This window comes from Equus asinus, chromosome 1, assembly GCF_041296235.1.
Source record: "Equus asinus isolate D_3611 breed Donkey chromosome 1, EquAss-T2T_v2, whole genome shotgun sequence".
Classification (NCBI taxonomy): Eukaryota; Metazoa; Chordata; class Mammalia; order Perissodactyla; family Equidae; genus Equus; species Equus asinus.
In genome coordinates, this window is record NC_091790.1 from 24,934,858 (window position 1) to 24,948,170 (window position 13,313).

At 47.3% G+C, this 13,313-nt stretch overlaps 1 protein-coding gene across 5 annotated transcripts in view; it reads left to right on the forward strand.

Moving 5' to 3' along the window:
- RPS6KA2 (ribosomal protein S6 kinase A2) overlaps positions 1-13,313 on the forward strand; it is a 366,717-nt gene that overhangs the window by 168,078 nt on the left and 185,326 nt on the right. The window contains exon 1 of one of the 5 annotated variants that reach the window (XM_014858384.3): positions 12,509-12,860. The exons of the other annotated variants lie outside the window; for them this stretch is intronic. Coding sequence (XP_014713870.2) covers positions 12,762-12,860 — 99 coding nt within the window. The 5' untranslated portion in view covers positions 12,509-12,761. Of the gene's footprint in view, positions 1-12,508; positions 12,861-13,313 lie in introns of those variants that run through there. 5 annotated transcript variants of the gene reach the window in all.

Sequence of the window (13,313 nt, forward strand, 5' to 3'; positions counted from 1 at the left end):
AACCGGAAGCAGTGATGTCATGGGCTGGGGGAGCAGGCATCCTAAGTGGGACACACATTGGCTCAGAAACATGGTCTGGACACAAGGTTGACTTTCAGGATGTACCACTGTGAGTCTAACATCTGTTCTCTACTAAAGAATTCTATTTTCTTTTTAAATAGGGTATGGCGTATGTCCTAAGCGAACCTAAAAATATTACTCAGGGTTCCTAACTTGGCCCCTCAGTTAGGTGATGTGCTAATTACTGGCTGAATGAGAGGAAGAGGGAAGAGGGGGAGAAAGGGGGGAGAAGCTAGGCTTTCCGAGTCAATCCTCATTCTACACTCTGCCCCATGTCACAAAGCACGTTGTGCCGCAAAACCAACGGTGGCTATCTGGCTACCAGTTCACTGCCTGATTCACTCATCTGTCCTTTTAGCAAATATTTGTTTTGCATGTACCAGCCGTCATAACTGTGTGCAGTGGTTGGCAAAATAGGCACAATTCCTGTCCTCACAGAGTCTGCAGTCCAGTGGGGGTAAAAGCATTAATTAAATGATCCCGCAAGTATACATAAGTGTTCCAACTTAAGTAATTCCTGTTACCTTAAGAGGATCTATGTGGGGGCTTGGCTGATTCTGGGGGGTCACGGATAGCATCCCTGAAGGACCGGGATTGGCGTGAGGGCTGGAGGCGGGTTCTAGTCTCGGAGAGTGAGAGGTGGGGTACAGCGTGGTCCAGATGGGGGTAATTGGATCTACAGTGGCTCAAGACAGGGAGGAGTGTGGTGTATCTGAACAGCTGAGAGCGGGCCAGTGGGCTGGAGCACAGGCAGCAAGAGGAAGAGGGCAGTGAGGTGAGCTTGGAGAGCAGAGGTCAGTTTAGGTGTTCATATTGAGTCAGTTCTGTAGAATGGGGTGAGGGCTGGCAGCCTTGCTTGGGATTATAGGAAAAGAAGCATATCCCAAGGCATTGATCTGGAAATAGGTCCGAGATTTGTGTCAAAACATCATGGCTGTTTTGGGGCCTGCCTGGTGCCACGGTTGTAAAGTTTGCATGCTCTGCTTTGGTGGCCTTGGGTTTGTGGGTTTGGATCCCAGGCATGGACTTATATACTGCTCATCAAGTCATGCTGTGGCAGCATCCCACATACAAAATAGAGGAAGATGGACACAGATGTTAGCTCAGGGCCAATCTTCCTCACCAAAAACAAAAACAAAACAAACAAACGTGGTGGCTGTTTTGTGAATCCTCTCATAGAACACCAGCTTCAATACATGGGAGCACTATTAAAATTATGTTTTAAAATTTTCCAGTCATATGAGGTTATTAATAATGAAATAAAAGTGATCTTTATGGTATGGAAGAAAAATCGCTCTATATGGTAACAGTTATTTGTGTTATTATTTTTTAGGTAATTTACTGATCGGTGCTTGTGACCTAGATTACAACATGGTCAATTTTTGTAAATATTTTGTGTGTACTTGGAAAGAATGCACAAGCTAAAGGGATCGGATGTTGTGTATTATATGTGTTGTCAACTTTCTTAAATTATTGTTTAATTATCGAAATACTTACTGATTTTTGTTTTTCTGCTTGATTTATCATTTACTGAAAGATACGTCAAGCATTTCCCCACATGATAATGGATTTGTCAATTTCTCCCCTTGGTTCTGTCAAGTTTTGATTAAGATATTTTGAAGCTATATTATTTGGTGTACACAAGTTTAGAATTATTGTATCTTTTGGCAAATTGAAACATTCATCAATATGTAGTTTTTTTTATATCTTTGAATGCTTATGCTGTAACATATGACATTAATATTGCTTCATCAGCTCTCTTTTCGTTAGTATTTGCTTGATATATCTTTTAAAATTCTTTTATTTGAAAAGTTCTTTCTCTCTTGTTTTAGACATGGCTTTATAATTAAATTTATTTTAAACAAGTTTGACACTCGTCTTTTAACTGGAGAGCTTAGACCACTAACATTAACTGTAATTCTTGATATATTTTGATTTGTTTCTACCCTTTTAGTTTGTAGAGGCCCTAGGACTTGATTTTGCCTTACTTACAAAGTAATAATCAGCCCGTTACTATCTCCTGGATGCTGGAAGAAGACATAAGCTCCCAGGATCAGAAAGAAGGGACTTCATCGCTCACGGCATGACTACCATATTTGCATTGGTTTCCTTTGCACCCAAGGCTCAAGGTGGCAGTGCAGGGGGCCCCAGATGGATGCTATGCTCACAGTGAAATTGAATCCCGATTGAACAACACTGAGTATGGGGATCCTGGTGTTTGTTAACAAGGGGTAAGCAAGCCTGCTGTTTGTTTTGGAGGAAAATATTACCTCATCCTTCAAGGTTCCTCATTGCAATCACAACCCTGAGAAGTGGCCTCAGTTAAGAGCAGACAGTGCCTTGTGCTCCCCCTGTACTCAGCAATAGATAAATGAAGAATGCAGAGACACTCAGATCGCCACTCCCCACAGTTTGCCTATTCTACTTATGACACTTTTTCTAAATTTCTTTTTTCCCTTCCTTCTTGCCCTCCTTTAGATTGCTTTTCCTGTTCTATGCTTTTGCCTCTATTTGTTTAGCAATTACACACAGGATTTCTATTTCTTTATGGGTTACTCTAGAAATATTAGCGTGTACTCTTAACTCAGCCTAAAATTAATCCACATCTTTATTGACTTCCAGGAAAATTCTAGGACATCAGAAAATTGTAACTGATTCCCCTTCCTTCTGTATATGCTATTTTTTAAATCAAGATTTCATCTCTAACTGATGTACATCCACAAATCATGCAAGACTTTTATTTCTTTTTATTTAGATATGGGTGTTTAGCTTTACTCGTAAGTTTTCATTAGAAGTGGATTATCTCAGGTTGTTTATCTGGAAGTGTCTTCGTTTTGCCCTCATTCTTGAAAGATTTTCAAAGGTAGAGAATTTGAGGTTGAAATTATTTTCTCTTAGCAATTTGCAGACAGTATTCCACTCTCTTTTGGCTTCCGATATTGCTGTTTGGATCTTAGTTGACATTCTAACATTCATTTGTGGAAAATCTGTCTTTTCTTCCGGTTGCTTTGGAGAGATTTTCTTTTTCTGTTTTTGGCATTCTGCAGATTTAATATGAGGTATGTAGGTATGGATTTATTTCATTCTCCTTAGGATTTGGAGGCCTTTATAAATATGAAGATTGGTGTATTTTATCAACTCTGAGAAATTCTCATTATTATCTCATCTCTTTGAATAATGCGTGCCTACTTTCCTTTCCTCACTCTCATTTTAAGACTCAGACGCAGGCTGGAGTTATCTCCATCTGTCTTCCATGTCTCTTAGCCTGCCTTTCATATTTCCCATCTTTTTGACTTTCTCATTTGCATTCTGTCAATTTTTGTCAGATCTAACTTCTCCATTATTGACTTTTTTTGGACTTGGTCTAAACTGCTGTTTAATCTACCTATTGAGTTTCTAATTGAAATTATTATAGTTTAATTTTTAAAGTTATGCTTACATTTCCAAATCTGCTCGATCATTTATAGTCTATAACTTCCTTGTAATGCTCTCCATCCCCCTTTTTGTTTTTTGAAACATATTGAACATATTTTATATTATTTATACAAAAATTTGAACGTCTTCAGTCTTTACAAGTCTGATTCTGCTAATTGTTATTTCTACTGACTCTTGCTTGTGGTAGCTTATTTCCTTGTGTATTCAACAATTTATGATTGTGGGCTCACGTCCCTTAGAATTTTCTATGTGTTTAAGCTTTGTGACATGTTTAAAGTATGTTCTTCCACACGACTTATATTTTCTTCTGCCTGATCCTCAGGTTACTACAGTCTAGGACCTTCAAATGGTAGATTTTTGGCTTGAAGTTTTTCAGGCCACACTAGGAGTGTGAATTTTGCCCTCGAACTGGAATGAGCATGAACTTCAGAAATCCAAGAAGAGAATTCTTTTTTTTTTTTTTTGCTGGGAAGGATTTGCCCTGAGCTAACATCTGTTGCCAATCTTCCTCTTTTTTCCCCCCACCCAAAGCCCCAGTACATAGTTGTATATTCTAGTTGTGAGTCCTAGTTCTTCTATGTGAGCTGCCACCACAGCATGGCTGCTGACAGAGGAGTGGTGTGGTTCCATGACCAGGAACTGAACCCACGCTGCCGGAGTGGAGCGCTCTGACCTTTAACCATGAGGCCATCAGGGCTGGTTCATGGGAATTCTCTCACCTTCTCTTTCTGGTGCTCACATCTGAATAGCAACTCTCCTCCTGCAGGGTGAGATTTTCCTTGCTCACCCATCAGAGTTTGCTCTCTAGGGATCCTGACCTGAAGCAGAGTGGCTGTGACCCCAGGCTTTCTCCAGTTTCCCCCTTTCCCCAAACCTTGTTAAAACCTCAGGTCTAGATTACAGGATTGACATAGACTCCAGGACAAATTCTGCTCATAACACTGCTTGATCTTGGGAAATGTCTTCTTATCCTCATTTTTGGCCTAAAAATTTATTTTCCCCCACTTACTATTGGATCGGCCATAAAAAAGGTTTTCACTTTGTTTTATCCAGCATTTTTGCGTGTCTCAGGAATGCTCCTCTACATATGTAACCCATCATAGTCCCAAGCATGGTCCCCCCACCCCAGACTCCCCCTGTGCCCCTCTGATGAGAAAGATTAGGAGGATGGACCACAAGCACCATATTCCATGGGGCTTACACCCTGTTGTTTTGGTGTCCCTGAGTATTTCCTTAACGTGTTCATCTAGTTTCCATCTCTAGTATAAGTACTTAGTGCCTGAAATGCTCTAGATGTCTATGAAATCTTTTTTACAAGATGAACATTTCTTGCTAAAAAATTCTGGCAAGGATTTCACCTTCTCCTTTGTACTCATTCCAAGTCTTCAGAGAATGTTCTGTTAGAAGGGATTTTTTTTTTTCCTTTTTAAGTTACAGAAATCCTTCCTGCTATAGTTTTAACCTGTTTCCTCTTTCCTGCTAACTCCCTTCCTTTAAAAGTTCCCCTATAATTTAGATATAGGCTTGGGTTGACGAGGAAAAGCCCCTTATTTCTCTCTTCACAGCTAAGTTGCCTTGTACACTGTTAGATCAAGTGCTCCCTTCACCTGTGAGCCTTGTTATTGGCCATCCTCATCACGAGGGTTCACGGTAACCTTTGTGGAGTGACAAGTGTGTGTCGGTCCCTGGAGCTGCTGTAACAAAGCACCACAAGCTGAGTGGCTTCAGACAACAGAAATTTATTGTCTCACAGTTGCATTTCTGGAGGCGAAAAGTCTGAAATTAAGGTGTTGGCAGGACCATGCTCCTCTGAAACATGTAAGGGAATTCTTCCTTGCCTCTTCTGGCTTCTCCAGTGGCCTTGACATTCTTTGGTGTGCGATTGCATTACTCCAATCTCTGTCTTTGTTGTCACATGGCCTTCTTCCTGTGCCTCTGCCCTCACATGGCCTTCCTATGAGGACACGGTCATGTTGAATTAGGGCCCACTCTACTCCAGTGTAATCTCATCTTGTCTAATGACACCTGCAACGACTTTATTTCCAAACAAGGTCACATTCCGAGGTACTGGGGCTCAGGACTTCAACATATCTTTTGAGCGGGGTCACAATTCAACCCATCACGACGTGCGAACCACAGTAAAGCTCGAACCCAGACGTTCTGCAGACACTGTCGCCTCCCAACGAAAGAATGGTTCTTTTGCCCCTCTGTCTTTAAAAATATAGATGATTAGAAAAGACCAGAGGTAGGTTATAGCATCTACATTACATGTTTCTCAAATTTCTTACCCTGCACACATGCACTGGGGTGCCTTTTTCTCTTGATGCTTTTGCGTAGAAAAAGCCTCATTTTGGTGTCCCTCTTCTGTCTCATGAGTAAACTAACCTTGAACAAGAAAACACCACAGCATTCCTGCTGCCAAAGGCACTCACAGTGTCTGACCCCAAGGCCATAATGAAGCCGGCAGAGGCCGCCACCTGGGACTTCTGTCTGTGAGATGCGGTGTCCGCAGGATCTTGGCTTCATAGCATTTCTTGACCAAGCGTAATTATCTAGGGAAATGAGGATCCTGGCCTCTGGCCCTCTTGATTGCTACTCCCTCTTGGGATTTCTTTTGACACACAGCTAGTGCAGTGCTTGACACATTGAGAATTTGTGAACTCATTGACATGCAGACCTTGTAGGATCCCTTTTCATCTTGCTGTGTAAATGTAGATGGTCGGTTCACCTCCCTGGGCTTCAGTCTCTTCACCTCATTACATGGGGTTTACCATGTCTGTTTCATAGATTTCATGTGTATTACAGACATGAAATACTAATGTAGGACCAGCTCTTCATAACCAGCAAATCTCTGAAAATAGTCATCATAACATCCCTTTAAACAAACACATATGGCATGCCCTGGACAGTGGGTATCCTGAGTATTTCCAAATTGATGGGAGGGGCAGAGAGAAAAGGCAAGAGCTGTAATCCAGTGTGATTAGTAAAACGGGGACCCCAGGGAAGGACTCCCTGAGACAGCCTGTGGTGTGGATGGATTTTGCTGGGCTTTCCGGGGAGCAATACTGAATCTAGAAAGAGGGCTGGCCAGTGGGTGGAGGCAGGAGGGCAGGAAGGATGTCCCAGCAGTGACCAGCACACACAGCATCATGGGGGCTGGAAGTTCATCTTCACACAGCATGTCGGCATGGCAGGCATAGCCCGAGTCCTGGGGTAGAGGTGGGTGAGGCAAATAGTGAAGCAGAGGGAGACGTGATCAAGAAGAATACAGCCTCCAAGCTCTGGAGTTTGCACTTTATCCTGGCAGACATGGGGAGCTATGGTGCATTGGGGGTGACACGACCTGATTTGCTTCTAGAAAGATCAGTTTGGGAGCAGGATTGCAGACAGGTTGTGGGGATGGCATTTAGCCAGTAATTGCTATGAATTACTGATGAGGGCCCCAACTGTGTTACTTGGAAAGAAGGGGAGAAATGGACAATATTTAGAGAGGATCACAGACAAGTCTAAGTAAGTCGTTAAACATAAGGAATAAAGAAGCGACAGAAGCGAATGGGAGTTCTCACCTTCTGATTTTGGCAACAGGTCATGCCCTGCATAAGACAATATAGTTTAATAGAGAGAGCTTTCAGATACAAATTCTAGAATTTGGGGTCTACGCCTTTCCTAGTCCTGTCATTCATTTTCTGTGTGAAACTCTGGAATTTTAACAAATAACCTTGCTGAGCACTTTACAATTTGCAGAGCATTTGCGTATATTGGTTTAGCTGCATGAAATTGCCATTTTTGTAGGTAACAACCTTGTGAGAAAGGTGCCACAGGTTTCTTCTCCTCCTCTTCTCTCCTCCCTCTGCATCGCACAGAGTGGGTTCTCTCAACCTCAGCAGGATGGCCTGCGGGACGGGATCATTCTTTGCTGAGGGGCGGTCCGGTGCACTGTAGGATGTTCATCAGCGTCCCTGGCCTCTGCCCACTAGATGCCAGCAGCTTCCCTCCTGTTGCCCCCAGTTGTGGGTGCCCCGGACATTGCCAAATGTCCCCTTGGGGGACAAAGTCACCTCCAGTTGAGAACCCCTGTTCTAGAGGCTCAGAGAGCTACAGCAAAGATCAAGTCCCAATCAGAACAGTGGGTAGAAATTTAATTCTAGATATTTCAGTCTCCAGGGTACACTCCATCACGCAATACTTTGTAGCACTGTGCACTTCAGAGCCTCCACCCGTGCTCAGCTGTATCAAACGCACTCTCTCATAAAGAATACTTTTCTGTTCAGCTGTATCTAATCTGTGTCCAGTACTGCATTGTTTCAATTGCAGAAGGATTTTGTTCGTTTTTCTATTTCTTCGGTGGCTCTGAGAGTCTCTTGCTCTTCAGTCATGTTTTCATTTCTTCCTTGTATTTCCTTAAAGATATTAGAGGTGATAATTTTATACACTACATCCGGTAAGTCCAGGAGCGAAGTCCACGTGTCTGATTCCGCGGTCGGTTGTCTTGCTGGCTTTGCCGATCCCTGTGTCCTTGTGGTCTGTGTGTTCAGTGACTGTGATCTCACCCTCCCTGGAACCATATCGGAGGGAGTTCTCTGAATCCTGGGTTTAATGTGGTTTCTGTAGAGAGCATTTCTGTTCACTTCTGCTAGGACCTGGGGTAAGAACCCTTTGAGACTGCATGCAATTCTCAAGTTGAGGTTTTGCTGTTTTTAGATTACATAGGAGTGAATTCAGGCCACAGGCTGCTTATACTCACCAATTCTCAGGAGATGGTTCTCGCTCTGCCCTGCCCCTACTCCCTTTAGTACCAATGTTCAATCATGTATGGGGGGGCCGGTATTTTAATCCATCCTCACCCTGAGGGCAGAGCCTTGCTGGACCCCCACACTAGGTGGGTGTGCTTCTGTCCTCGATGGCCCTCACGGCTGTCAGAATGGAATCTCAGAGTGGACATCATTCTTGACTCCTCCTTCTCCTCACTCACCACATCCAGTTGTGACTGGTTGTTGAATAAACTTGGCCTGTGATTGGATCAAAACACACCTTTCAATATTTGTCAGTAGCACGGACAACAGGAGGACCCTGTCGATTTCCAGGACTTTTCTTCCCACCCTCGGACAACAGACAACCATATCTGCTTTAAAACACTCAATTAAGAAATTAGTATTTCCAGTCCTAAGGACTGGTCAAATGCAGACGCTCTGTTTGCCTGGCTTGAGTCCCCATCAGGCTGGAAGTCTGCAGTGTCCCTTGAAGGGTCAGTGCTGGGAGGAGAGGAGAGAGAAAGGGATAGTAAAATCTTACTTGAACTGGGCCTGACCCAGCTGGCCTCACTCACGGGGCCCGGCCCTGGCTTTTCTCTCATGGAGAGCTGTCTCATCTTCTTCGGAGGTTACTGTACCTGGAGACCCCCTCCCCGCCAGCCTGCAGCCCACTTACAGGACAAAGGCTTCTCCGTTTGGGGGTTATTTAGAATTCTTTCCTCAGCCTGGGCCTGATGCCACAAGCGTCTGCTCCACGCAGGGTCTCAGAGACCTCCAAACTGCCCCCTGTCCTGCATGGCCACATCTGATCTGTAGGGAACTTCCGTATGTCTTTTCCCCACAAGCCCTGCATATATGGGTCCACTCAATGAACAGCCCCTCCTCGTGCCTCCCCAGAGTAATGGCCAGCCCTTCTCTCCTCTAGAAGGCACACCTCGGCTGCTCTGTCCCCAGCAAATCACAGTTCTTGTAGGGCGGGAAATAAAGGAGGTAGCACTACCCCACCCCACCCCCCCATCTTTTGGGTGGAAGGCAAGGAAGGAGATGACAGCACAGATTTTGCCCAAGTCACCTGCCTGACAAAAGCCCCCTCTCTTTCCTGGCCAGGGCTTTTTGTGTTATCAAAGATGGGGGGAGGGGCCAGCCTAGTGGCACAGTGATTAAGTTCGTACGTTCTGCTTTGGTGGCCCAGGGTTCACCAGTTCAGATCCCGGGTGTGGACCTACGCACTGCTTATCAAGCCATGCTGTGGCAGCATCCCACATATAAAATAGAGGAAGATGGGCATGGATGTTAGCTCAGGGCCAGTCTTCTTCAGCAAAAAAGAGGAGGATTGGTGGCAGATGTTAGCTCAGGGCTAATCTTCCTCAAAAAAATAAATAAATAAATAAAGATAGAGGGAGTCCCAGAGTATGGAACAGGCTCTCAGTTACTGTCTTTGAAGTTTAGAAATTTTGTAGCTCATGTGTCTTGAAGACGTGGTAGGAATTTAATTTTCATTAATCAATCATGAAATCCTGTTTGTCCTAAGTTCTCAACAGCCCTGTTCTTCCACAGCCTGGGGGCCCTCCTCCTCTGTCTGCCCAGGAAAAGTCTCCTTATCCCCAGGGGTCACCTCCTCCTTGGCTTCTCCCCTTGGGGTAGACTGCTCATTTATCTCTCTTCACGTAGCATCCTCTTACACGTTTCTTTCACAGTACACAAAAACTGTGTCGTATTTGCCTATTTACTTTCCTTCTCTTCCACACGACTGTAAACTTCTGGAGGTCAGGATCTATGTCATCACCATTTTTGCATCCCTGATGCAGAGAGCATAGTGCTGGGTGCTAGGAGGTGTGCCATGATCATTTGTTGAACAGAACTGAATGCACCCTGGCCAATCTGATGCTCTCTTAGAAGCAGCAGTGCCCACGGAATTCAGTCCAAGACTTACCACCGTGCGAAGTCAGGGAGAAAGTTGAGATAACCAGGGGGCTGCTGAGCAATCTTTCTTCTCTGCAGGCCCACTCACCCCTCTCTGGGCACGAACCTTTATTAACCTCACCTTTTCTCCTCCGGTATTTGGTAAAGATCATTTGGACCCAGGATAAAGTGGGCCCTCACACACATCCCAGTTCTGGTGGTCTGGAGGGTTTCCTTGTATAAGCACATGAAGTGGTGGTCAATGATTGCTAGAGATTTCAATACACTTTTATTTTACCAGGACAAAAACAAAGGCAAACAGATTTGTTCTACAAATGAAGTGAACTGCATGATTGACAAATGAAAGCTGATTTTTCTTTGGAGATTTCCAAGTTCAATAGAACTGTTTCATTGCACTCAAATTTGGGGAATCATGAATGTCCCATAAGATGCTTCCTTTCCAGTTCTGTTACGCTAGGTTGTCAAAATGCTTTTAGTGCTAAAACACCACCTTGACTTAGGGCTGCCCCAGGGCTGACATAGTTGTCATACTGCATTCCTGTCTCTGACCGGTTGTACCAGCTCTCCACAGTGAAGCTCGGTCGAATTGGAGTTGGTGACCAGCCTGATGTCCAACATCTGTCAGCTGCTGTCTTTGTCAGAGCAGCAACATGGCATAGCCCAAGCCTGTGTTTGCATTTGCTTAGAGCTGGCATGCCTGAGTGGTGGCAGGGGGCGACACAGGGTGGCAAAAAGCTGGCTCCCAGAGTATGAATACTCGCCCTCCAGCACAACCCTTGAGGGAAGCAGGAACTGGGTTTGATGGGTGTATTTTCCTCTTAGAGATTCAGAGTGGGAACACAAAACATGCCAGTGTGCTCAAGCTCACCAAACAAGGAAGTGGCAGTGCCCACTTCCTAATGCCAGACTCTCTGTGCTTGCCACCGCCGAGCCCGCAGCTTCCATTAATCCCCAGAGAGCATATCTGACCTCACCTTGTGACCCAGATGCGGCACGAACTTACCAGTTCTTACTTGGGGGCATAAACCCTCTTTACTCACTTTACAAAGATGGCCTATCACAGGTAGGGGGATGACAGGACAGGTGGATTTCCACAATCTGCCAGCAAAAGAGCAGCACCTGTCACACAGCACTGAAGCACGGATGCTTCTGGACTTGTCAGGGGATGGCGAATAAAATCGTTTGACCCTATCTTAAACATAAACTCAACACGTGGACGTTGCACAGGGGTAAAACAGAAAAAGGCTGCACAGAGTCCTGAGCTCACAGATCTGGAACTGCCTGCAGCCCTCTGGTGAGCATTTCTAGAAAAAACAAAACAAAACAAAACAGTATGTTCTCCTTTAAGGCAAATCCTCTGCAGCCTTCCAGCCAGCAGCTGGCCTGTGAGAGCCCTGCCTCAGGACGCTGTCTGTGCAGGCCCTGGTAGGGCATCCCTTTGGATAATTTTCTATATATGGAGGCGGAGGTCATGGAGAACGGATGTGTGCCTTTGTTCTCCAAAAACAGCCAAGGGAGGCTTCCGTTGCTGCCGGCGTCCCCGACCTCGTGGGGATGCGTTCATCCCCCGGGGCGTAATGGGTGGACCCCCAGGTCGGGGCGCCCGGGCTGCGGGGCCGGGGTCGAGGAGAGGGTCCCGGGGCCGGGAGCGAGGAGAGAGTCAAGCGGCCGGGTCGAGGAGAGGTGCAAAGCGCACCTGCGAGGGCTCACGGTGCCCCCTGGATTTTGTTCCATTTTCTAGAAGTGTTTGCTAATCAACAAAGTTTTGTTCGGCCCAGGAGAGCATTGTGCCAAAGCGTCTATATGGATGTTTTAAGGAAAGAAAACCTAATGACACCCCCGAGCTAGAGAAAAGCCCAGCAGGCCAGCGGAACAGAACAGAGAGCCAGAGCAGGCACAGCTGAGCGCCCGCCCAGCGCAGCGGTCCTCCGCGGGGCTCATTAGGCATGCGCCGCCGCGGGCGCTGATTGGCGGTGGAGGCGGTGGGCGGGACGGGGCCGCACCCAGCGGCCAATAGGAGGAAGGGAGGAGAAGGAGGCGAAGTGAGCGCCTGGGGCGGTGGACGCTGATTGGTGGTAGTGGCGAGGGGCGGGGCCTCTGTGGGGCGGGGCTGCTCGGGGCGGGTCCTCGGAGGACAGGAGGAGGAGGAGGGAGCGCCTGGGGCGTCGCTGATTGACAGTAGTGGCAGAGGGCGTGGCGAGGAGGCGGGAGCTGATTGGTGGCAGTGGCTGTAGGCGGGGCGGGGGCGGGGCTGGTCCTCTCCCGGCAGGAGCGGGAGGAGGGAGCGCCTGGGGCGGCGAGCACTGATTGGCGGTAGTGGCGGAGGGCGGGGCGGGGCGAGGCTGCCCGGGGCTGGTCCTCGCTGGGCAGCAGCAGGAGGAGGAGGAAAAGGAGGAGGGAGCGCTGGGGCCCGGCCGCTGGGGCCGGCTCGGCCTGCCCTTTGTGCCCGCAGCCCGCGCCCCGCGCCGATGGCCGCTGCGCTGGGCTCTCCAGCCTCGCACGCCCGCCCGCGGACCTAACCCCGCGCGCCTGGGATGCGCCGGGGATGCGCGTCCTCCAGCCCTGCGGCTCCTCCCGGCTGGGCGCGGGGCGATGGAGCTGAGCATGAAGAAGTTCACCGTGCGGAGGTTCTTCTCGGTGTACCTGCGCAAGAAGTCGCGCTCCAAGAGCTCCAGTCTGAGTCGGCTCGAGGTAAATGCCATCGCCTGTGTGCGCGCAGGTTCCCGGGTCCCCGCCGCGCCCTGGAGGATGCTGCAGGTCTTGGGGCCGTCCCGAGCCCTTTCCCATTGTCACATGCACGGTTACCCTGAGACCCATGTCAGGGAGTTAAAGTTATTGGAGAGCTGGTCCGGTTTTTCTAAAATCGGACGTTATTGTTGGGACTTGGTAATAATTGGACCGGTTTTGCGGTCTTCAGCGGGGACTAAACTCTGCCGCTATTGAATTTCTAACTAATTTGGTTTCACGGTCTCTGTGCAGGATTTGGGGTAGGCACCCTGGGTGCGCCCCGATGTGTGCCTGGTTGAGGAGGGCGTTTCAGTCCGTGCAGCTGGACTGCCTAGTGTGGGTGGCAGCTCAGAAGTGCCAGTGCAGAACCTCCCCAGCCCTGCCCTCGGCTGGTGTTGATCGGGTTTATTTTACTGT